Consider the following 27,335-nt stretch of genomic DNA (forward strand, 5'->3'; position numbering starts at 1 on the left):
TACACACATAAGGATTAAATTGCCTATTCTTTTCCTTACACTTTAATGTGAAAGTCTCTATTTTGTTACTGTTTCAAAAATAAATGTTTTAAAATTGAATCTGTTTTAATATGATACCATTAGGCACCAAAATTTGCCATATTTTGTTACAATTGTTAAAACGATGATTTCATACTGTGATCTTTGTCACATGTGTACAGGAGTGCACAAGCACTCGTTATGATCCGTAACCCCCTTCATTTCCTTTCCTTTCAACAGAAATTGCTCTAGCACTCACTTATGTCAGGGTTCAAATCTGTCCCTGCCTTCTACTCAAAGCCTGCACATCAAGTCCGAACCTGTTTCTCCTCCTAGAGACCGCTCGAGTAGCACCACGCCCGCCGGCTATGGCCCTCTACCGTCCCACCCGCAGCACCAAGGGCCGCTCCCGCAGGGGCGACAGGACTCGGGCCGCTCTCCAGCTGACAGCCTCAGTAGCTGTGGCAGCTCACACGATGGCAGCGATCGCGACGAGCACCGTCCAGACTTCCATTCGCCCCTGGGTTTGGGCCGGCCTGGCTTGGATGAGCAAGACAGCCCATCCATTAAGCGAGTCCGCCTGTCAGAGGGGTGGACCACATGATCGGCGACATCTCTAAAACAGCCCCATCATCGATCTTGACCTCCCCCGCGCAAAACACAGAGATTCCATGGCTCCACATCCCTCATGTTCTCGCTTTCTCTCTGCTGTTAATGACGAGTCACAATCATTGCTATCCCGTATTCTCTGTTTTGTTGTAGAGGGAGAGAAAGTGCTCTCTAAATTACCTGTAACTTTGAATCCGAGTTTGTTTGATATACATATTGTTGTGATCGACGGGTCTTAGGGAGGGAAAAGGGAAGGTGGATTAGTAAAAACATGGTCGGGGAGGGTTTAAGGGGAAGGGTTACTATGCATAACTTGTGCAGTGTGTGTAAAGAATTGCCATATATGCATATATATTTACACGTGTGTGTACTGTAGGTGTACATGTATGCAGAGTAACAAACCAACAAAAGTGTCAGGTACTCTTTTTTTTTTTTTGTATTTACATTACCCTCAGTGACATTCGGCCACAAGAGGAGTGCAGCAGATGGTTTATCACAGAGGTAGCAGGTTAGCACTTGAGTTAGTACAATATGTACATTTTCGTGCCACTCTCTAAAAGATGGCCCCTTTACAAAATGTATGTTATGGGTAACAATGTCATGTTGCAGGTTCAACGAATTGTACATAGAGAAAAGCCAGGGATAAGGGGGAAGGGTCAAGGTTGATAAATATTGCTCTTTTCACACAAACAAAACTGTTATGCAAGAATTTTGCAGGATTGTACAGATTTATGTGCTGGTTCCTGGGTTTTTTTAGGGGGGGGGAATATATGTCAGGACCTCCAATGAAATAAACAAAAAACTTTCCTGCTGAAGGAAGGAACGAATCAATAGCAGGACATAGTGGCGCTGAGTAGATGAAGGACTTTAAAGTAAGAGCCATGTTACTTAATTCTGATGAAATTTCAAATCTGGGACTTGCATTTATTGTTCAGTATTAAAAGAAAAAAGAGGAAAACTTGTATGTTACACTTGCTTATATTTTCATATAAAAAGGAATACAATGCAAAGCGTTGTGGCTTTTTGTAGTTTATAAGAGCCAGAATGTGTTTTGATAGCTTTGCGTGTATAAGAAATGACAGCAGAAGGAACTAGGAACCTTGGGCTTTTAATCCCTAAGCCATGAAATCTGAGACAGTGAATTTTTGCTTTGCTCAGTGTTTTCTCTCTCTTTCTCTTTCTAGAAGTTTTGTTTTTAAATGTGTATTTCTAAGTATATTGAATAATAATATTAAGAATCTTTTTAAAAATCTGTGAAATTAACATGCTTGTGTATAGCTTTCTAATATATGAATATATATGATAAAATTTATGGTCATCACTTTTCCCCATTGTGGGCTTATGTGCAGTTGCACATGTTAATTGTAATATTATTCTTATTTTTCTTAGTTTTTTTTTCTACCGGACTGAGTCTTTCAGAGGAATACGTGTTTAGAAGGTTATTTTCAGGTTCGCCCCCATGAATTTGTCTCATTGCCCTAACCTTTTGGAACCCTTAATAAGCACAACATAATTGTCCTCTTCTTTAGTTGCGACGATTTACAAAGAGCAGTGTCCTGTTAATCAACATTGCACTGAAAAGTTTAAACATATGACAGCACAGTCATAGATACCTCATGACTGCTTGTATAAGCTTATATCATCATTTAGTAAATTGTGGCTGGCTTTGTTTTTGATACATTTATAAAGATGTAGATATATATATCACATATCATTGTGCATTCTGTATTATTGGTATTGCATCTGTAGTCTCTTTTTCTACCAAAGACAAAAAGTGTTTTCCCGATCCTTTATGCTTTTTTGGGTTCAACACCATTGTGTTTCCTCACAAGTTGTTTGTGCTAGTGGCTGGTACCTCTGACTTACCCTCCCAGTGCCTCAGATTCCCTTTTAATGAAGTAGTCTCGTTAAGAATTCGAGATTGTTCTCCCCTAACAAGTTTGCAGTAATGTGTGAATTGCCATCATTTGTTATATAGATTTCAACTGTCCATGTATGACTCTCCGGTTCATTTTTTCATCACAGATTATTTTTTGTTTGTTTTTTTCTTTTTTTTGAGTGTTGTTTCCATTAAGTATATAAATAACAAAATAAAAAATGAAAAATGAAAAAATGCTGAAAAATTCTGTAGTAACAGATGTAGCTTGGTTGAAAGAACGTGTGTCTTTTTTTAATCAGGAGAAAGAGTCTTTCAGCGGCACAAGCTGGACTTTGTCGCCACTTGAAGACAGATGTCATTAAATTAAAACACATCTCTGTATCTCAAGGAACTTGATTTAGCTATATGTAGTAAAAAATTAATGTATGGATTAAAAATTGTTTCTCCTGCTGGGGCTAAAAAGGTATTTGTATTTTGCAGAGAATTCAGTAAATTTACTGGCTTTCTTAGTTACACAGAAGTCCTGGTGTGATTTTTATTGTGTTTTACGGATACCCTGAATACACCATACAGTCAGTATCTCTAATTGATGACTTCCTATCCAAACATCTCTAACTCAGCAAAACATATTCTTTTAAGGTTTCCCTTACATGAGATTAATATCACATATTTTACATCAACGATATATGTATGATAGACTGTAACGGAATATAGCGAGGTAGCTTTCACAACATCATAATAAATTTGCCAATGTTTAAGTTGACTTGTGGAGCTTCGTGTAATGACATCACATTAAAGGTCCACAAAATAATTATTTCACAATTCTTCGAAAAACATTATATATTCAAATACAAAGGTCAGCAAGCAGTCATACCTTCCCATATGCTATAACTTTAAATATGAGAAGTTCAGAAATGTTCAAAAATAAGTCTCAAAAAAGTATTTCAAAAAAGGAGCTCTCCTCAATCATTTTAATATCATACAATGTGGTAACCTTTAAGCAGGAGAGTTATTTTATGTAAAATTTGGGCTATGTTTGGGAGCCCCTAATACGAGCTGCTGAAGTGTATGTGGTGTAATACCAGCAAGAAAATAATACTTAGCCTATGTGTTAACATTCCAACCAAGAGATATCAACCTATGTTTTAGCGGTGGCGAGATGAAGCCCCATGAAGCATTGAACCTTTTCAGCCAAGTGGTTCACAAAAGGGTTCATTTCTCGAGGCTTCATTTGCTCACAATACCACCTGGTGGCCAAAGGGTGTAAAACAAGCAGACACATTACAGATGTGCCTGATGTGGTCTGTGTTACACTGTATTTTGCGCCAGTTAAGGCTTAGAAATAACGGTCAAGAAAAAAATAATTTCCAATTTCCTAATCTATTTATATGAATACAATGTGTATTTTCTGGTGGTATATAATGATTGTATAACATAACTGTGTAATAAACGTATTGACTTGAAATGAAAGGGGCTATCAAATGTGTGTATTAATTATTTGGTCATAATAGGCATAAGGGGAAATATTATTATTCTTAAACTGGAAAGTGTCTCGGCTTAACTGGGAAGGGGGCAGTGAATGTGCTTGTGTAACTTGGTTTATATAGCTGTCAAAATGTCGCGGCAACATTCGAACCGCTTACTCTGGCGGAAGCAAGGCTTCAAACGTCATCTATGCCGTCATTGGTCTAAAGCGACTGTTGGCCAACTAAATTGTATACCAAGACCATTGAAGAGATTTTGAATCCTCTTATCCACTAGATGTCACCATTGTCTTAGTTTTATTTTTTAAATTCGTTCATTGATGGGTTTATGACGAGAGTGTATTGTCTTTATTTGATTGCATTCAACCACATCTATGTCGGAGAAGACAGACTGCATTAAACAATACATTCATTGTACATTTCTGGACATTGATTAGCTCTGTTTCTGCAATATATTTCCAACGCAAGTTTAATCATGTATAGGCTAATGTAAGTATAGCATTTACACTTTAAAAATAAATTACTGAGGACAGCTTCGTATATAGCCTACTATTTAAACTATTTTATATTGTATTCGATGAATAACTTACAACAAAGACACGATGTTAAAGTTTAATAAGTTTAAACAGGCAAGTTAGCACCAATTCTTATCTCAAAATTACAAATCATGGTAGTTATTAACGCTCCATTGAGTTACACTCATTGAGAACACATCAAACGAAAATAAAACAAACGAAAGATAGCAAATCATACATTTTAACACGGTTGGAAATTCTTAAAGCCTAAACATCCTGCATAGGAAGTTTTTATATTAACTTCTATATTAATGTGCATGCGTGCTTTCCAGTCACCCACAAACAAATGATGAAAAGAAAAACAACGAAAACTAAACACTGCAAACTTTCAGGATTTTTGTAATCTAGACCTGTCTGTAGTAGTAGTAATTCCAACACACTATTATTTGTTGAAAATTTTACGACTAAACCTCAAATGTTATGAGACAAAGCAAAGGTGTATAATCAGTCACGTTGCATGTTTCTGCTGATGTGCAAAGGTGACTAAGCGCTGAAAATCAACGAATACATATATAGCAAGATAACAATAACGATAGGCTACCAATTCCTTTAACAATAAAAATGTCATAACTGTGTAAATTCAACGCTATAGTCGTACTATGACAAAACCCATTATATATATTTCATAATAATCTGTTGTTGTAGATAATTTGCCATAATGAAAAATACAGCCGAATATATTTTTGGGTCATACTTTAAGCTTATTGACAAACAAAATGGACACACGTAAATGTACTAATGTATCACATTTGTATATAATTGAAATAATTCACTCAAGGCATTTTGTGATTTGTCGCTTTTTAACATATGCAATGGTCGGAAGTGCCTGCATTCAGTAAATGTGTCTTTAGAAGACCTCTTTATTAACAGTTGGCGTGCATTATTAATAGCTACAAACCAAATCTAAATGAGCATATTGTTTTTTACATGCTTGCAATTCCCGTCAACTGCGCAATAATGCGTTTAAAAATTTATAATAATAAAGACAATCATTTACTTAGGATTAATTGATAGCCCAGACTGACAAGACTTTAACTAAAACCTAAACGCGTGGTAACAGAGATAATTGTATTTAGATGCTAAAACTCCTCGTGCAGGTGATTGTATATTTTTATTTCAGAAACAAAATGAGTTCGTACACGGAATAAACATAAATATAGTTCGGTTAAAACAAATAGACTTTTGTTAATTTGTGTATTATTGTAATATTTAAGGTTTGCTTATAATTATAAATTGCTGTAAAATAATCTACTTGCTTTTGAAAAAAAAATAGTGCAGCCGTGGCTGATTTACAGTATCTTATAGGCTATTGATTGAAAGTCAATTTAAAAAGGAGATAAGAGAGAATGGGAGAGAAATAAGAAAATAATTTTAGTCTACTAAAAACGATAGATTTTTGCTTATATTTTTAGCTATAGGTTGTATTTATCTTTAATGTTGAAGTGTTAACGCTCGTGCCACTCTCAGATCGTTTTATTTGTTTTCTGCAGAAGTTTCCTTCTGAGAATTAATCCACTAGATGTCGCCAGGCGTCATAAAAATACCTTACGTTTAATTTACATTCTAATGTTCAATGAATTCATAGGCAATATGGTTAATATTATATAGAATAATATTATAGAATAGTAATAAAGAACCTTTAATTTCTAAAAAAAAAAAAATCAGAAATCTATTAATGGCTTTGAAGTTATCTCGCATTATAACGCAAAATTAAAGAAAAACTTGCAAAACTGCAGTTAGTTGTATATCGATAAAATGTTTGTAATACTCATTTGCCTCCTTAATTTTCTAATATTCTATATTCTATGGTGTATGCATTGCATTTTGGAGATTTTACACATTTAACATTGACTCAACTAGCTTTAATTTATCTTGACTACTTTTTCATCACCAGAGTGATATTTCTGAAAAAAATGAACAAAGAAGATTTGGGATAACAGAAACAAAAACGAAAAAGAATGTGCTGATCAATCTATGCTAGACATTGTATTTGCTCTGATTCTTTGCTCACATTCGATTAAGAAAATTATTTAGGCAAAAATTATTTTATCAATGGTGCGTTACAAGTGCTCTTTTTGCACTAAATATATTTAATATTTTAATGTATTATATATTTAATACATTAAATATTTTTTATATTTTTTCAACTTTGCATGACTTAATTAATTTATTGCTGCATTAATAAGAATAACGTTGCCAGAAAAGACCTAAAACCGGATAATCTTTTTTTTTCTCAAGTCAAATCAGATCAACACGTATTTGAATAATTTAACTTTAAACTGACTGTTAGACATATTGGTCCCGAAAACATCTAATAGAAAATAGTTAATAATGCTATCATAAGAATAATAGCCCGCATCGTTTAAGGTTTTCAATTTATAACTCTTTCAGAACTCTTTCAGAACTAATTCATGCGTATATTATAGTACAAGACATCTGCATGATACATTGTCTCCCTTCACAGTTTAATGGGTACTGTGGGAAAGTTTGATTTCCTTTTCTGTGTAGATTTTAAATATGCATAAGTATGGTAATCACGGTCCTGCTGTATTGCAAACAGGCGCAGCCTATCCCACACATGTCCTACACAACTTCGGACCGTATGAAGTTGCCAAGATGAGGACATAGGTCAAATTTCTCTCCTTGGCGTCTGTTCATAGAAAGAGATAAAAAAGGGACAGTCTTAAGTTTGTTGTTTAAAGCGGATAACATGCGAGCATACGACAGCACGTGTTGACCCATTGGGAGTAAATTTTTACTTGTGCCCGTCTGACCACTTCTATTGGGTGCCAGATCAGCTGAGCAAAGGTTCTCAAGATGAAGACCAGACGCTTTACGAGTAGGAACTATAAAGAAGAGACATCAATTGCACGTAAAAGTTGGGCAAGCGCAATATCTCGAATGTGAGGGCACTTATATTAATATAAAAATGGATATCAGGCCTATAATCATGACTTTATACGGTAAGTTTTAGGGTCGATAATGTTTTTATGAATGATAAGTTGAAAGCAATCGGTGTTGTGTGTTGTTTACATTTTAAGCCTTTTAAATTACAACAATGTGGGTTTAATTTAATGCCCGAAAGGAAACAAAAGTAAAAAGTTAAGGATTTTTGTGATTGTAGCAGAGTATTATTTGGAAAAGATGTAGTCTATTACTTTAAACGTCTTTAATTATAATAGTAGTGTGTTCATTTTTCTAATTTTAGTTCGTATGAAGGACTTTAAATTGTATGCATTTAACATTTTTGTTTGTATGTCCAAAAACTGTATGTTAATTATCATTCTGACAATTCTAATTTTCTAAATGAACAAATTACTCAAGACACACTACGGTCGTTCTTGCTCTTTGTTTGAGCCATTCAAATTTCTTTGTTCTCCAGTAATGCTTGTATAAATATTTCAAAATCCATTTTATAATATGTATGTCAATTAACGAATCCTAAGGAATGAATACGAAAAATATGCCGTGTAAAATCTTGCGAAACCATATCTTGTTGTTGAAATTAAGAAATAATAAATACAGCGCATACAAAACATAAAATCTTAATCCTAAACAGTGTAACCAAATAATTCTATCGAAACAAATGAAATAAATCAACGCAGCCACCTTGAATGCAAAGAATAATTAAATATAGCTTTTAAATATGCATCAATATTAAACATAAAACACATGCAAAGACCAATGCGGTGAAGATGTAAGAATGGCGGAGCAGTCGTCTCATTATGCTATGTGCGATTTCCCTGGCAAACAGTCTTCGCTTCTTTTCTGCGTGGTCCAGTGTTCACTGTAAAGAATGATGGTTTCTTTCAATAAAAACAGCAACTTACATATTCTTCGCAAAATGAAACGAACCACCTCAAAGCCGATGAGGGGAAATTACTCCGACCGCTGAAAGAAAGGCTATGTTGGGGGATTTGCATATTTGATGCGCTAATTTCCCTGATGTATTTAAATATGGCTGCACGTAGCAGATAGACATGCTACGTCATTGGACGTGACCTCGTTGTAAAATCTAAATGTGAATTCGTTTTCATCAAATTTAAGAGCTAGCAATAATTGAGAATAAAACAACGTGGAATTAGACGTAGTAATGGAATTGAAACGTCAAAACAGTATATTAGCTGAACTTGACATTGATAAAATAACAACAACAGGCAATATAACAGTAACAGTAATAATAATAATAATAATAATAATAATAATAATAACAATAATGTTTGTTTTGCTGTTTGTGGGCTGTCCATTAGTGGCCTTTGCTGTAGACAGCGTATATCCCCGTTTCTGTGCCCGTGTCTGTGCACACTCAATGTTTTAAGAGAGCTCTAAAGTTGTGTAACCTTTTTTTGTATAGGTTACATATTATTATGAAAGTTTTCTCCAGTCTAATAATGTCCTCTCCGTGTCAAAGCTGCCCATTGCGTTCCGTAAATCAAAACGTGTTGGGCAGAAGAGCACGGAGAAAATTCATTACCGCAGTCAATCCGTAACCTGGTCTGGGAACCCGGGACTAGTCCACGCCAATAGAGGAACAATGCCTCCTCAGTTCAAGTCCAACAAAAGACCTGGCGAACTTGTTTGAATTTCAGAGCACGTCCTTTCTTTCACAGAGAGGACTGCCCCCTCCCGAACACCCTTCATGAAAAAAAAGAAAAGGAAAGGGGGAAAAACATGCCGACCTGCTCTGCTCAACAGTGCACTTTTCTATTTGGTAGGCTACTGCAGACAAATGGGTTATGGGAAACTTCTCAACCCCTCCTCCCTCTCTCCCCCTCTCACCGGTCCTAGCTTATACGGGAGCTGTCGTTTTCGTGCGCTTGTACTGTGCTCTTGTGAGAATCAGAGCAGCTGTGGCACGCGTAATGAACTGAGTATTAGCGGCAATTTTAAACGTTTGTCGTGTATGTCGGGTTATTGCTGAGTTCTTTACCTACAGAAGGAGTTGCATCTGGTCACGTCCACTTCGGCACAAATAAAACCATTGCTCAAGTGAGTACATCTGGGGACATTTCTTATCCTTATTTACAGGGCCAATATAAATTATTGTGTGCTACATACTTTAATGTTAACATATTTTGAACCCGTTTAACCATGGGCTAACCATTAATGGGCTTTTCTCAAGGCCGAGCTCTCAGTGGTTAAAAAAGTTCTTGATCGGTTGTTAATTAATAATGGTGTACCGCCAATAAGGAGTGAATTGATTTCAAGATGTACTTTAGTTACACCTTTTATGTTTTATACATATATTTCAGTATTTCTGTATTCGATGCTGGGCGGTTATAATTTAAGCACTGTAAAGTTTATTGAACCTAGTGACACGTGATTTTTTAAGCAAGTGAAAGGTTTGTTTCGATAGAAAAAACATAGACAAGTTTGTTTAAATGTAAATGTAAAGGTTGCTTATAGTTAAGTCCTTAAGGTAAGCATTTGGCTATGTAAGCTATTAATGTCCTCTTCAGTGTCTAACAACTTTATTCATTGCTAAATTGATTTTATTAACTCTGTCTCGTGTTTGTGACTATACATGATATTTTTATTCTAGCCAAATCCCGTTTTTGCCAAACACCAATGGAAGACATGAATAGCTATATAGCTTAATTGTTACCAATAGATGTAACAATGAAAATTGTAAAAAGCGCTATATAAATAAAGTTGACTTGACTTGACTTGTTAAAAATATAAACTTAAATCAAGCAAACCAGTTTCCTTCAAATGAAGGCTATTTTACTTGGAAATACAACATATTAGATTACTAATTGTACCTGTCCTTGCCAATTTACCCCTCCTGTTAGCCCATGTTTGTAAAGTGCATTATGTTATTCAGATGACAATGTCTCAGATATTTAATCATTGCCAAGAGGTGAAAATGAATTGTAAAGTCAATGTTATTGAACAAGTTTTTCAGATTCACAACGTCTTGAGCGCCCCCTTTACAAATGTGCACGAGAAGGAGAAAGAAAGAGAGCGAAACAGAGTTGTACAGTAATTCACATTCTGAAACCCACACATGCATGGCATTCTTGTGATTTATAGGTTTGTTATTACTGCACTTATACTGCCATATAACTGAACATAGCTGTACATAAGCATTAAATTATTCATTTCAAATAGATATACTGTAACCAATTATCAGAATAAGAGGCATCGATATGCACGAAGTCAACCCTATAGATCATCCAGGGCTGGTTCTGCAATACTGAACATACCTTGCTTATTGACTTGCAATGCCAATTGATTGCAAGAATCCTCTCGCATGCGACACGTTTTATTCTGCCATATAATCTTAAAATTGGTACTGCTTCTCAGTTATTTCCATCAAGTTTGCTCGTCACTGTCGCCAAAACGTTGGCAAGAAAAAGCATTAGCTATGCGTTTAGCAGTAGTGCGTGACGGTTGCAGCCTCATCAAAACGGATGCAAGCGCACTCTGGAGATTTCCAGTTACATAATCATCATTGCCTTACACTCGCGTGATCCGAGACCTTTGACCCTCTCTGGCTGGTCCATATTTTGGTACTGGAAGCCCGTCCCCCGCTTACCCCCTCCGCCCCCCACTCCTCGAGATGTGGCCCTGTTCCCTCTCTCAGACCGCTGGCAGCAGCAACACAATCCTCCTGTCGTCTCGCTTATAGCAGCTCTCGGGGATCTGTGGCATTACCGATCTCATCCAACAACGGACAACCTGCCACCACTCTGCCAAAATAAGAGCCAGATTTTCCATTCAGTGGCGAAAGAAAGAGCGATGTTATTTCCGTGTACACTTTTTTCTTCTGGAATCGGATTTTTCCTTTGTATTATCTTGCTGCTGGTTCCGTGGGATATCTATCGCCGCTGCCGCTACGATTTAATAGAGCCAAAGGAGCCTTTTGTGAGATTGGGAGGTAATTTGCAATGCAAATGATGGCCTGTGCGAGGATGACTGCTCCTTATTCGACAGGCTCCCTCACTCTCATATTGTTTTAACGTTAAGTGTTCCTATGTCCAATGGATTATAGCTTCTGATTTAATTTTTATTACCCTGTGAAGAAACGGTTGCATGTTTTTATTTTTGTAATGGCATATACTTGTAATATCTTTGAACTGGATGAGTTGACAGTTGAGAAGTTCCTTGCATATTGCATTTTGTTTTAGCAACTTCTCCACCTGGATTTATTCTTTCACAAAACACGAAGGTATCCGGGGATTACTGTTGTGGAATTGGAAGCGAGTTGTTATCTTTGGTTATCTAGCTGTATGAGTATGTTGGACTTCATAAAGCTAGATAACCGAAAGTAAAAACTGCCTCCTGGCTCATCGAAAACTCTGGATAGCCTACTGTAAAAGCCATGAAGATATACTAGCCTATGTAAATAATAATAACAATAACATATCGAAATAATAATCACCGAATAATATAAAAGTTGTCTTAAATCCTCATATCTTAAACGCACTGCCATCAGATAATTTAGTTTTAGGATGTCATTTGGTTGCTTTTAACATGTGGTTTGAGCTCATCGTGTGCGCACATAATTGCACATTACAGAACAAAAATAAAGTCAAGTCAAAGTTTATTTTTTTATAAGTTTCAGTTACCATAATAATTAAAGAAAAAATTGGATTATGATCTCTCTGGAAAATAGTCCAGCCTATATTATCTCACCAATTATTACACCAGTTATTAGCGACAGGAACCCACGTGCTCACTATTTATTTAAGCTCGGTCGCATTTGGCCAGGAAACGGCGCTGGCATCCCAAACAGAAATAATTAGGACATATAGAGAGAGCTGACAAAAATGAAAAGGGGTGGGCACATGTGGAGCTAGGGGGCCGGTCCTCCTTAATTGATTCCGTTAAACGGAGCGCAGTAGATGTGAACGACTGGACGCTCCCATTCCCACGCTCGGGGGCAAGTGGCAATGCCACGGCCCTATCCAGAATATGACAGACAGCGCCGGCGGGGTGGGGGGCGACATGGGTCATGAAAAGATGTCAAGTGCACCCGACTCATCTGCATCCCTTTAGAAAGTGGCGGCCTTTCCCAGCCTCAGCAGACGCGGGCCCCAAAGCAGGAACAGTAGTGTAACGACCGTGAATATCATACAAACATGATATAGGCCTACACTGCTTGTGAGGTGTGTGTAAGTGTGTGAAGGCGTGTGTGAAAGACGTGGAATAGAAAGGTTGTTTGCATATACGTTTTTAAGCAGATCTTCAGGCCTGTCTTAGACTGTGCTTAAAAGATGACATCACCTCTATTGTCCTAGCTTGTATTTGAACTTGAAAATAGTGAAAAAAAATAGTCTGGCTTAACTCCTTCTCATTATAATGTCTTTATTCTTTACAATATACTTTTAATTTATTTTAATCCAACATTTTTAATTGATTAAAAGTAGGCCTATAGGCATGACAAAATCTGTAGGATAATATGTTAATTTACAGACATAGCATAGAAAGTATAATTACTTACTGAGTCAACCTTAGCAGACATTTTGGTTTAAACTAATAAATTCAAAGTTTTTTTTAGCTCTTTACACAGAATAATTGCAGCTTTATTAAATGTTGTCCTACTTTACCAATAAAATTATTAGCCAATAATAATTGTAAATTACATTACAAACTTATGACATTTGTTTGTAAATGCCTTCAAAAATGGTATTCATGAACAAAAACTGAGAGCATGAAATTGCACTGATTTTCCAGTCTTTAGAGGAATTGTTGTTTTCAAATCTCCACGTTTTTTTAAAGACTTGAAGCGAAATATCCTTTTTATGCACCTGTTATGCTTAATGAATTTTATTATACAGTATATTTTTAGTTTTATGATAGATTTTTAACGTACAACATTCCTGCCTCCCAATATATATATATATATATATACAGTATATATATATATATATATATATATATATATACTGTATATAGGCTATATATATATAATTTTTCTGGTTATTTAGATTGCAGTTTGATTTGTATATTTGAAAGGCTGATGTAGCGTTGAACGTTTGCAAATTATTTTTAGGGTCACTACTTTCATTAGCCTACTGCTATTTTATGTGCATTGAGTGATAGAATGGGGTCATACTGTATATGGGAAAAACAGCAATGCATGATATAATGTAAGTCGCAGCTTTAACATGAAAAATGCATTTACTTTGTGATTAATTTTGCTAGATGATCTTGATTTTCAAACATAATCTTGAGTGTTTGCTGATTTGGATATTTTTGTGAAATTAAACACAATCCACACAATTGAATTGGTTTATCTGAACTTAAACGGGTGAATTGTATACAGACAAGTAAAACTTAAGTTCATCAATTTATTTTATTTAATTTCAGATTAATGTAATTCATTTGTGTTAAGACAAATAAATGTTAATGCTTCAGTGTGACACTTTAAAAAAAATAAACATATATTTTACTCATGTAAGGTATGGTGCTAGCAGGGAGCCCCAGAGAGTTTACTGCATTTGCAGAGTATTTACTCACTGAGTAAAGCTGAATACATGCAATAATGGCATAAATGTGCTCGTCCCCAACCTAAGTAAATCTAAGTAAATCAGAAAATCTTTTGAATTTTAAAATTACAGAACAGTAAACACTAACAAGTCTCCTTATCTGCATAAAAACACGAATACAGCACTTTAACGATTTTAAAATCTAAATCCAATCATAAGAGCAAAGCATGCTGGGAACTCAATCCGCTCTGTAGTTTCAGTTAGTTAATGAAACTAATTAACTTCTATAGTGTTAATTTGACCTTTTTTAACACTGGCGATTTTGCTGTGTGTTGTCCCACCACAAATGGACTAAGTTATGTCAAAGAGTTGCCTATTTATGTCACTATTACACATTGAAATTGGGCTTGAACAAGAAACCAATACAAATGTGTTATAGCAAACTATATTGATTAAGTAAAACAAAAAACCTTTAAAAAACATTTTTTGAGTGCATTATGTTATATATGACCATGGACCTAGATTGGCAGGAACTCCAAGGTTCCTTTTGAATATTAATTTTCTTGTAGTAAGCTGGCAGTCGACAGCGCTATGAATGGACACTTCCTATTGTGAGTGTCTTAGACAGTGCAGGCATATTGCTGTCTTGTAATTGGCTGAATAGTATAACCATGGCGACCATGACAGCTTATCAGTATTCATTATAGGCAATCTTCATATTTTTGGCTACTCCACTTCCTCCGCTGCTCTCAGTCACAAACCTTTTACAGTGTTTCTGCATAGTTGTCTTACTGTGCTCATTGTCATTGTTTGTGATATATGTTTACTTACCTGAAGAAGATTTCTTTCCTCTAGTTTAAAAATAGACTTGATCATTGTATGATTAACCTTTCAAGTATTAAACTTTTGTCCTCATTTCTATATTTAAAAGATTGTCACAAAGATAGTATTCTTCTACAGATGGAAACCTTGTGGAAAATTCTTGTGTTGGTAGCCTAAACAAACCAATGTAAATAGCATTTTTACAAGATGCACTTGACAACTATTTTTGTACATGCAATTTCAGCAAGATGCTACTACTAAAGTCTTCTGTATATGTTGCATCTTTGTAATTAAACAAACATATTTTTTGATGAGAAACAGAAGTCATAGCAGCCATTTGTTTTAGAAATCCAAAGTCAAATAATGTTAATCTCTCGATGAAGATAAAAAAAAAACATTAAAAAAAATTCTCATTCAATTTCTGTTTACGCGTATCATAATTTATATCTTAGTTTAATACATAAAATGACATTTACTGTAGTAATACACATGCAATATATCGATAAAATTTTTCATAAAAATGATTAATTTAAAGTCCTAAGATTAAAGTCTCTAGAGATGCTGATATAATTTTAATTGGACAAATGTAGCATCGCTAACCTTTCTCACTACAACCAAGCTGATTTACTACCGCTCATTGTACTTTAAAAGTTTATTCCTGAAATTAATGAAAAAAAAGTGCTTTGAAATGGGATAAGATGTTAAACAAGCAGATACAGTACATGTTGGCAGAGAGCATTATATAGATCCGCCCCTTCTCAACCAGGTCACATGTACAGTGTTTTTCTCCCTGGTTGGAGTCGCTGTGGCAACAGGGGGTGATCTCACATGCTTATGATGGCAGTGTGCAAAGACAGAACAGGTTTCATATACTGTATATGTGGTTGTGTGTATTATTAAGTGGAGGAGTCCCTGTGCGTAAATGTACTTCTCTGTTTGGACATATAAATCTGAGCGTGTATTATTAATGCACTCTGCATTTAATTTATTTGAGCATTTTGCATTAAGCTTTGGCATTACTTGGGTATGTAATTTTGTAGTTGACAGACCGTGCACATCTTAATGAAGTTTAAGCACTTAATAGAACAATTCTGTGGTGTAATTCATATTGCAAACTACCCTAATATTTCGAACAAGTACATTGACTGTAATTTTTAAATAATTTTCTTTAACCTTGTTTAATGATTATCTTTAACCCTTAGTTACATTTATTATTTTATTTTTTATTTTTCTGCCATTTATCAAAATGACGAGATTATGAATTACACATGTTCTGAAGGTATAGAGTTCAGAGAATATTAAAACTGCATAGTCAGATTAAACTTTCTCACAAATTACAAAAGGTATATAAAGTTTATAACATGTTATAATTTTTGTTTTTAATTTAAGATTTAGTAGTTTATCTATTGTTTTAACCTGAAAACCAGGCATTATATTTCATTCATCAGTTTGCACAGCATATTTGTTAATACACAAAGCAATCTGTAGCAGTTTCAGAGTAAAAATTGTCCTTAAGAGATCAAACTGATTTGTGCAATTACAATGTGGTGACACAAAATGCATTTGTCATGTTTTGTACAGTTAACCTGCAGCTGATATCTCTGTTGTCTGTTGTATTTAGGTTATGCAAATTTTCAGAGCTATAAATAAGCCAAAACAACTGTCTTGAGTTCCCCTCAAAGCTTAAATGGTTGAGCCAAAGTACTGCATTTTGCTGTAAAAATTTACTGTATTAATTGTACATAAAAATTTAAATAAAAAAGAATGAACGTTAATCATCATTTTTATGTATTTGGGTTATATACGTTAATATTTTGTTATAATAGTTTTAAATGTAATAGATTTAAATAATATACAAGAAATTATTCTTTCATGTATAAAATAAATCATTTTAAAAATAGTAAAAATGGTAAAATTAGGGTTGTAACTATTATTGTATATAAAATTAGCCTTTGTGTCTACATAAAAAAAACATTTGTTGTAAGTGGCAGAAATGTTGCCTAACAAAGAGTAAGAGCTGCACATTACCCGTTACCATGCGTACATTTGAATAATTGCACTTCTATGCAAATGTATGCATGCGGACTCATGCATATATGCGGGAGCTCTACACTTCATGCATAATATCCTTATTAGTCACGTGAGAATTAAATATTTATCATGCAGGTGAGGTAGGCGAAGGGTGCCCCACAATCTGCCCAGAATCGCATTGCAGACTGAATAGGGAGGAGGTGGGATGGGCTCCGTCAGCGCTGTAGCATTTCCTTCAAGGTGCCACCATCTTAAAGAATTTAACAGTGGTGAGCATGCGAAACGGATAGACCTAAAATGTCCGCTGAAACGCGTTTGATTACGAGGCATCCTTGCATGTTCCAATACGCCGGAACTGCGTTCGCATAATCACGCTTGCCAATTATGAACTTAGCTTGCATTGCTGGCAATTTGCAAATGAAACAAATTATTTGCATGCATAAACCCGCCCCACTATTGTCAGCTGTATATGCAAATTCCTTGTGGCAAGCCGGCACAGCACATGCTCCATATTCCAACACAGCATGAAATCCTCTGCATATGATTGTACAATTCTGTGAGAACATTTGTTTGAATTGCTCAATTTAAACACACTGAAATTCCCTCACTATTGCCGTTAACAGATTATTATGAATAGCAATTTCTGTTGTGTGCTGTTATTTTATTTATTTATTTCTGACAAGGATTTCACTTTATGCCACTAAAATCACATTAGACAGGACAATAGACATTGCAAGCTGCTGTAGTAACAATTAAACAGCGTTACGACTGGTTGGTTGCTGTCTTTAGAGCAAAAAGTCACTCACAGGATTTGCTGTGTTTCACCAGGGCTCCTCTTCAATTCCACTGTCTTAATTATTTCAAAGGTGGCTGTCTGGAATGGAACTCGCTGTATGACACTTCCATTTGCATTACCTTTCATCTCTGTGTGTCCTCCTGGCACAGCCGAGGCAGAAGTGGCAGAAATTACTCTTAATGCTTAGCTTCTTGTATCACCTGCATGCAGACCCTCAAAAAACATAGAACTCGGCTTTGCATGATGGTATGAGCGAGCTCATCAAACTACCTACCAAGGGTGTAAGTTTGATTTTGACATTGGTGGGGACATAAAATTGGTCTACAGAGCCGCATTGTCACTAAAGTTTAGCGCTGTTTACTTGACTTATTTATATATATACGTATTTATGCCTACATTGTTAAAACTACTGTATGTATGACTGAGTGCTTAATAGACCTCTATAACAGTGCAACCTTAATATAATGCACAACAAAGAACATAATCATGTTTTAAAAGGCTAATCACCTGTGACCCTGCCTCTGCCTCTGCACATGGGCTACAGCTTGGCTACAGCTGCTTCTGCCACCTAATAAAATGACACAATTGGTGGTGCATGGCATTTAAACAATTCAAAGCTCTCATTTTAAACACACACTGAGAAACTATACTGTAGATTGTCAACCTAACATTTGTCACAGACACAGTACCTAATTTCACAACTAACATACTAGTATGTCATTGTTTGACCTCACCTGTGGCCCTGCCACCTCCCCAACATGACAGGCCTGCTTCTGTCACCTGACCTGACAAAATAACTCATTAATACATTCCATATTAACACATTTAGGGCTTAGATATCTATAGTTTACCATAATCTTTACAAATGCCATAAACAAAAGTAATTAAGAAAATTGTTTAAGTGACGTGGGTTAGAGAGGTGGAACTCATTGCCGAGAACGAAACTTAACCATTTGTGTACCACAAACTGCTCTATTTTTCCAGAACGCGGCTGTAAATGATTTTTAATTTCAATTAAATGATTAATAAATGTTGAAAAAAGTACAAGACACAAGACACAGACGGTTATATATACATATAGATTAATTGTTTGGTCGAAATTATTGGTGTTTAAAAAAAATGTAGTGTTCCCTGAATATTGGTCCCTACCCAAATCGACGATTTGCTACCTACCAAAAATAAAATGATGTGTATGTGTGCTTCCTAAAGGGGAAGTAGAAGTTGCTGTATAGTGGTTCACCATCAAACCCCAACCCTTTTGTACCTCACCAATGTAAATAACGATTCATAATAGAAGCAGTGTGTTAGTTTTATGCTGCTCATCTTGGAACGTCCTATATGCATCCATCTGCAGAAGTGACACCAGTTGACAGAGAATAATGGGCTTCTTTAAAATTCTCTGAATTCAGTGTGTGTAGAAAACCATCAAAAGACATGATATTATAGTGCAGGGTGGCAGTGAAGCATTGCCGTCGACAATGATAAGTTACATGAATCAGACCAGGGTCCCATGTTATCCTGGTTCAGACAGACTGGTGCTGTAGACTGCTTGAGTTTTTGCAGGCGACAACCGGCGAGGACAGTAATGTTGTAGTATCAGTGAAGATGTGTTTCACATGTGTACATTTGTTACTGTCAGTTAGGTGTTTGCGCATAATTTGATTACTTTGGGTTGGTTGTGCGTACACTGTATGTTATACTCTCTCACACATTTGTAGCAATGAAAGCACTGTCGAACCTTTATCTACACAGATTGTTCAGTGATGAAAGGTCTGTGCAAATGTCCTCTTGAGCCTGACATGTAGACTACCATCAGCCAGAACATCTGAGAAGTGTTAATTAGCGTGAAAGTGGGCAACAGAGGTGTCAGCAAAACTCACTCCCTTCGGCACCCACGCACACTATACCTGATGTGTGCAATAGCCACCCCCACCCCACCCCAGGACTGCTGTTGAGAAATAGTCGAGTATAATTAAATTCCTGCATGTTTTAGACTCAGTCTGTCAGTGGTTAATGGTAGGAATCAAGGATATATACACAAAAAGGTATATACTGTATAAGACACGAAAAGAGCCTGGACAATGAGTAACAACCTACCAACGAGTCCCAGTCATTTTTGATTTTTGTGTATTATCCACATGTGGTCTAATGCTTTTTTAGGTTCCATTTAGAATATTTAGACAAAATGACATTTGTGTTATTTCTGGAGCTATAAAAATAGATTTTGAATAGTACGAAGACAAAGGCTAATCCACAGGGATATATTTTCAACCAATCACCAGCTCAGTGTGTGTCAGTGTGTGTGTGAAGGTGTGGGTTGTATTTCATGTTTATGAATGCTCATATGCGTGGTTGTATTTGATTGTTTTTAGTTTGTAGTTGGTCGTGATCCATGAGGTATATGGGTCTGTGCGTATGTATGTGTGTGAGCTCCTGCTCTCCAGCCATCAGATGTGATGCAGTATGTCAGCTAGGGAATCATACCTTGCTCCATGGTAGAACAGTCGGCCTTCGTATATAGTCCAGTGGCCGGTGATTGTCAGGACGGAGGTGTTGGCAGAGGGATCCAGTGAGTGCAGATGCTGAGAGTGTGGAGAGAGAGGGTAGGGGGATGGGGAGGACTCAAAGACTGCCAACATCAAGAGCAAAAATGGACCTCGATTTTGCTGTACTGCAGGCAATACAAACACATAGACTTCTAGCTTTAGCTTTGCTGCTTAGCTATATTATTGATGCCTTCTTTCTATATCCAGGAAGAATTTCATAAATATCTTGAACAGCATATGAATAATCACTTTGTGATCAATAATAAATATACACAGAAACTCAAAGTGTACCCTGTGTTATCATTTATGAGCTTTATATAGTTTTGTGCTGTATTGCATTAATAATCAATTACTGCTAATATGGGTATAACATGGGAAATTCTCACAAATTAAAATAATAATAAAAAGTGAACAATGCACCATTGAATGTGTTACAGTTTTTCTCGAGTCATCCTAGACATTTGCAAAACAGTAAGTGCATTTCTCAAAACAATTCGTACAAATAGCAAAACACCATGGATTACCTGCAAAAGCCAGTCTCTTGCTCAAAATCTTTAGTTCATCTCTCAAAAATAAATATCTGTGTCAATGAACATGTCAGTGCCATTAGAATGACAAGTCCTTGTGTATGTATAAGACAGTCAAATTGTTTAGTCATGTTGTCAATATAACAGTGTACTCTGGAGGGATTTTCTGATGTAAACTATGGCTAAAGTTTTGATGACAATTATTGAAAATTGTAGGTTACACCTTAGTGTATGTGGGAGTTTGATTGCAAGAGACTGGACATGATTCACATTTACGCTTTTACTGTTTGTACTGTAATTTATTGGCAGACCATGTCATTGCGATACAGAAAGGAAAAGACAGCACTGCATAGCACGAAGAAAAAAAAAGTAGAAATGTGAACATAGGACAATCTCCTTAGGGAAAACTGTACATGCAGTGCTGTAGGAATTACAGAGCAGTCTTCCTACACCTCCTGACATTCCTGTCTGTTGGGCCACAAATTCTCATCCACATCACAACAAATATCTTCTCTTGCGATGAAGCATGGAAAGAATCTTTTAGAGTGTCTTATCCAGCCTCTGCAGAAATCTGCTGTGATGTCATCACACGCTGCATCCATGGCAGCCAGAAGGGTCATCTGTGTATGTGGCTGGCGATCATATACTTTCCATCTCCATGCTGAGAAAAATTGCTCAATGGGGTTAAGGAATGGAGAGTAGGGTGAGAGGAACTCCATCAGCATCCTGTTGTGGGCCGCAAACCATTGCCTGATGATGTTGGAGCGATGGAAACTGACATTGTCCCAAACTATCACGTACTTTGGCAGGTCATCTCCAATCTGACCCCACTCTTGTTCAGGGATGAGATCCCTGTAGAGAGTGTCTAAAAATGTGACAAGACACTCTGTATTGTATGGCCCAATAATGGGAATATGCGTTAGCACACCATTCTCAGAGATTGCAGCACCCATGGTTATGTTCCCGCCCCGTTGGCCTGGCACATCAAGGCAGCTCTGTGGCCGATGATATTTCGACAACGCCTTCTGCGTTTCGTTAGGTTGAAGCCAGCCTCCTCCATGTAGATGAAGCTGTGCGGTGGTTCACTTGCTTCCAGTTCCACTATACGCTATATCCAGAAGACACTAAATGAGTTTTATGAATTACATGCATTTTCATTTTGGCCAAGATACAGTTACATCAAATTTGTCCAGCACATATTGCATCTTCTTTTCTACAGACATAGCAAATGTGTAAAGGTCACACTTACTGTACTGTATATCACTATACGATGTTGTACTGTTTACTGGGAGGTACAGTTGCTGCATGCTCATACATGTTTTACCTGTACATACTGGTAGCGCAGCTCCTTCACTTTTTCACCATTTCTTTCAAATGGAACAGTGTACAACTGCTTCATATTCATTTGGTGTCTTTTCAGCACCCTGGCAATGGTTGAGATGCTGACTGTTTGGATGTTTTCAAAGATGTTGTTGTCCTCTATAATGGCACTCTTTATCTCCCTTAGTCTTATGGCATTGTTTTCTAAAACCATGGTGCAAATAGCCTCCTCCTGTTCAGATGTGAAAGGGGGCCCTCTGCCGCACCCCTGTGAAGTTTACATTCACATTTACATTTAGTCATTTAGCGGACGCTTTTATCCAAAGCGACTTACAAAGAGTTTAAGGAGCAATAAGCGATATGTCATACAGGAACAATAATGCAATAGGTGCAAATACAAAGTTACTGGTTTCCACAAAAGCTAGACCACTACCTGTTGAGAGAAAGGGTTAGTGTTTTTTTTTTTATTTGTCTGTCAAGTATTCACAAAAGAGATGGGTTTTAAGTAGTTTTTTGAATGTTGTGAGAGATGGTGTTGACCGTACCGAGTTAGGAAGAATGTTCCACCAGGAAGGAGTTGTGAATGAGAATGAGCGGGAAAGCGATTTACTGCCCTTATATGGGAAGGCAGTACAAGACGCATAACGCTGGTTTGCTGAACGCAGGGATCTTGATGGGGTGTAGGAGTATAGGAGGGTGTGAAAGTATGTCGGTGCAGATCCAGTGATAGTCCTTTTGTCTTGCAGTTGTCTTGCAGTCCTATGTGGAAAAAATATAGTAATGCAAAACACAAAATTGAGTAAGATAAAATGTCACTGTTTACGTAAAGTATACTTACTGTATATTGTACAATGCAAGTGGAATACTGTAATATTGTATGAAGAATTACAGAAAATATACAGTATTACAGTACAGTGCCTATTGTTAGATTACATACCTGTTCAACGAAAAGTCAGAATGATTGAGGACAGTTGTTCTCCCAACATTTGGCTGAACCCTTCGACCAGCCTCGGCCATTGTAAGCCCATGATTGAGAACATGGTCTACAAGTGTGGCTCTTATCTCATCAGGAACGCGCATATGTCCTCGGCCTCTTCTGCTTCTTCCTCTGTTTGCCTCCCAACTCCTCCGCCACGCAGCCTCACTCCTCTTCCTCGTCTTCTTCTCTCTGGCTGTTGACCCTGTCCAATTCCTTGTCCTTCCATTGTCAGACATTGTAACATTGTGTTGTGCTCCGGCTATATATATACTTGCCAGTTGATGGTTCATGAGATGCACATTCGTTAGAGAAAGTCAAGATTCACCTGGGAGCAATTTTCCAATTCAGGACAGATTTAGAAAAAAAGTCTAATGGAAATGTATAGAAATATGCTTGACATATTATAACAACTTGTTCAACCATTTTGCATGTAAAGCCTTATGCTATGAACAAATGACTAGATGTTTATGCCTCGTTTCCACTGAGTACAGTTCAGTACGGTTCACTACGGTACGCAATTTTTTCAGTTTCCACTGTGAATGGTACCAAAAAGCGAACCGTACCGTACCACTTTTTTGGGACCCTTTCGTAAGGGTACCTAGCACAGTAGTACCAATAGTACCGGAACCTAATGGGTGGAGCTAGTCTCACTGCAGAACGCTGATTGGTTTACAGAGAATCATCACTTGCGCGTGCTACAAGGGGAACCAAAGAGTATAGATACCAAGAGGCGAAACTCAATAGAACGTTCCATTGCGACACCTGCGCCCTGCGTTTCCGCCATTTTTGGGTGAAATCGACTCTGCTTTCTGCTGTGGCGATGGCAATATCAGCTGCTTTGTTTAAAAAACAAAACATTAAAGCTGAAATTCAACCTAAATGACGACAAAAGCCTTGGCTCGCTAGAAACCTTGTCAGATATCAAGCATTTTCACCCCAAAATGGCAGCCGCGCTGTTTTCTCTTAAAGTTGCGCCTCTTGGTATCTATACTCTTTGGGGGAACGACAACACAGGAAATGCCATTGTCATTACAGATTGCTTTGTTGCGTGAGAATGACATCGATCGCTACTTTCCGGCGTACACCAAGCCTACCTGTTGTCAGTGGAAACGCAAGCCTGATAATGGTTACCCGTAACGAAGCGTACCATACTGTACTGTACCGAACCGTACTGCTCAGTGGAAACGAGGCATTAGAGGGGTAAGACAATTGCACAGAGAACTATATGATACATTTTGAGCAACATGAGCAACTGACAATGTAGGAAACAGCAGAGAATTGTACATAATCATTTGCATGGATGTACCAAAGCATTTGCAACTTGTTCAAATAAATGAGAAACTGCTTTTTTGATATGCACAAGTGACACAATGATGTTTGTGGATTGAACAGGTAGTTTTGAGAATTTCAATTCTGATCTGAGAAATGTACCAAAGCGACTGAGAAAAACTAATTTAAGTGATATTACTTATTACTTAAGGTGTAATAAATGTCTTATAAAACCTTATCAAGTAAAAGGGGTCCAAGTTGTCTTTATTTTCATTCAACCACGTGTTACTCATACATACTTACAGAAAACATAATATATTCTGTGGAAAAAACAGGCTGTGTGGGATGCATTGTGCAGCAGTGGTGACAAAGTCAAAAGCTCAAGCCAGACGAACACAGAAGCTTAATAAAACCTGTCAGCTGTCACTCTGGTTCTAACATTGTGTCAGGAGAGAACTCCCTTCATATGGACATGGTCCTACATTGCTCTTTGAGTTTCTGTAGATTATACACACTGCACACAGGTTGACAAAAATTATTATTTTTAACCTTTACAATAATTAACATAAAAGCACAACTGCACAAACGTTTTCTGTAATGTATTTTAAGCAACATTAATATAAAGAATATGTTTGTACAAATATTTATGACCATTAAAAAGTGTGATCTGTGTTCAAATGTTTATGTTCATGTTGCAAATGTAGTTTCTTATATGTTGAACCGGTTCACAAATCGGACGTGTCCGAAAGACAGCTCTCGGTTGGTTCAGTGGTGATCCGAAAACTGTGGCAAGCGATTGTTGAATCGAGAACGAGGATCGCTCTAGGCGGAGCGTTCGATAGAACACGCCACTGCACGCATGCTCACTATATCAGCTAGCTTAGCTATAACTTGAATAGCTTCTCCGCTCGTGCTGAACAGGTCAGTTCAGCATGTAGTAGTGTACTGTTGGATTTACTGAAAAGTCGTTGATACTGGCTGATTTATTTTGAGTCGGATGGGTTTTCATGCATGTCAAAAGTGAGTAACTGAAGGAATTTGTGGATAAGTACTTTTTGTAGACGCGAACTGTTTCGAACGATTCAGTCCGATTTGGTGCTAAAAAGAACCGGTTCAAATGAACGATTCGTTCGCGAACCGGCCATCACTAGAGAGGACCGGGCCCGGAAGTGTTAAGTTTTGTTTATGTTCGTGTGTTTACTGCTATTTATTGTTTATTTATTTTTTATTAAAGTGTTTGAATGTTCGCCGGTTCCCGCCTCCTTCCTTCCCATTTTATTGAGCTTTGCTACATTGGTGCCGAAACCCGGGAGGAGGGAGGTACATGCTGTCGAAGAGCCCTCGCCGCCGAGGGGCATTGCAATGCTGAGGAGTTCGGGCAGCGCGGACGAGGAACGTCCGCCAGTGGCTGCCCGATGCGGTGGTGCTGGAGCAAGAGGAATCGGCTGGAACGAGGACCTCGCTGCCGTGCTCCTGGGCCGAGGTGGGGTGGCAGCCATAGAGGAAGGAGCGGAGGAGTTCGGGCCGTTTGCAGTGGGCCGGAGCCTGCTGCCGTCCACCGAGGAAAAGGGGAGGAGCAGGGAACAGAAAACTCGCTGCCGGCTACCCTCAACCAAAGAAGCCACCACCAACCGCCAGGAAGCGGAGGAGGAGTGGGCCGCATCCCCCCCACCCCCACCGATGTCCAGCGCCACCGCATAGCACCGCGAGGAAGAGCCTCTCGGCTGGCTGAGGACCGAACGACAGCGTGTCGGGGAACCAGACTATTTTTTCCCCTCTCCCCTGTCTCGTCCGAGTCGCTCGGGGTGCTCCTGGCTCCGTTCTCTTGTCTCGTCGGTGCATACCCCCAGGCGCTGGGGCTCTCAAGGATTATTTTTGATTAAAGTGTTTGAATGTTCGCCGGTTCCCGCCTCCTTCTCTCCGTTTTATTGAGCTTTGCTACACAGTCAAGTAAGGTAATAATAACTGCCTATTATTAGAAAATTAACATGTTTTTACACCGTGTTGTACGTACACTTGTTGTTGGACACTCCATAAACCAAAGTAGGACCTTAAAAATCACAAAATATTTACTCTTTAAAAACAAGATCTCAGCAAGAAACATGCAAAACAAACAAAATCACAGACAAGGCTTAAAACTAGTCCCAGACTAAAATGAAAGTTTGAGCTGTCTTAACTGAAAATAAATTGCCCTGACATATCTTAAAATGTGTCATTGCCATTGTTTTGTCAAGATGCACACCAGTGATGTTTTTATCTAAGGTATTTTAATTAAAACAACTTAAATATCCTAATTTAACTAAGGTACTGGCTTCAGCTAAGCCTTGTCTGTGAAACCGGGCCATAAAAATCTCAGACAGGCAAGTTGATTTATGTAAACTTTTAATGTATTTGCCCAACATACACTGCCTGGCAAAAAAAAAAGAAATAAACTACTGAGAAGTTTGATTAAATCATTAATTTCAGCAAAAAATGATTCAGTTGGCAAATATTTGAACCCTAACCAATTCAATGTGTATCTTTTTGAAACGTATTACAAATGTTTGTTAAACCTTTTCTTCTAGGTTTTTTGTTAGTGTGAACAAACAATATATACAATTCTTTATAACACTTTTTAATAATAGGCTATATATCATTAAATCTTACATACAACAGAGTTCTAAAACAGATTTGATATGTTTATAATGCATACTTAATGTAATTTCCATTTCTTTTCTTTGTGTTGCAGGTTTTAAAAATAAGGAAAATGTGACCATTAGTCACATTTGAAGCGAAAGAGGACTGGCATTAATGTTCTCAACTGATTAATCAACATGAGGTGAGTTCTTCAAGACAAATAATCTGTTAGTCAGAGTATTGTCTACTATTCTGTATGTGTAGGTCAGACTTTATTTTACAGATTTAAAACTGGAGAAAACTGGCTTAATAAAGATATTTGTATTGAAATTCTATTTATAAATACAATACATTTAGGATGTTTGGGTCAGGAGTAATGCTAGTAGATAATATAATTAGCTCAGTGTCACAAAAGAAAAACCATAAAGGT

At 37.2% G+C, this 27,335-nt stretch overlaps 1 protein-coding gene across 1 annotated transcript in view; it reads left to right on the top strand.

Moving 5' to 3' along the window:
* The window catches only part of mef2cb (myocyte enhancer factor 2cb), an 88,226-nt gene extending 61,118 nt beyond the window's left edge, over nucleotides 1–27,108 (top strand). Inside the window, exons 10-11 of the mRNA XM_057360894.1 lie at nucleotides 259–7,528; nucleotides 27,018–27,108. Of these exons, the coding sequence (XP_057216877.1) occupies nucleotides 259–622 (364 nt within the window). The 3' untranslated portion in view covers nucleotides 623–7,528; nucleotides 27,018–27,108. The remainder of the gene's footprint in view (nucleotides 1–258; nucleotides 7,529–27,017) is intronic.
* Nucleotides 27,109–27,335: the final 227 nt, after the last annotated feature.

Source organism: Triplophysa rosa, linkage group LG2 (assembly GCF_024868665.1).
Source record: "Triplophysa rosa linkage group LG2, Trosa_1v2, whole genome shotgun sequence".
In the NCBI taxonomy this organism is placed as follows: Eukaryota; Metazoa; Chordata; class Actinopteri; order Cypriniformes; family Nemacheilidae; genus Triplophysa; species Triplophysa rosa.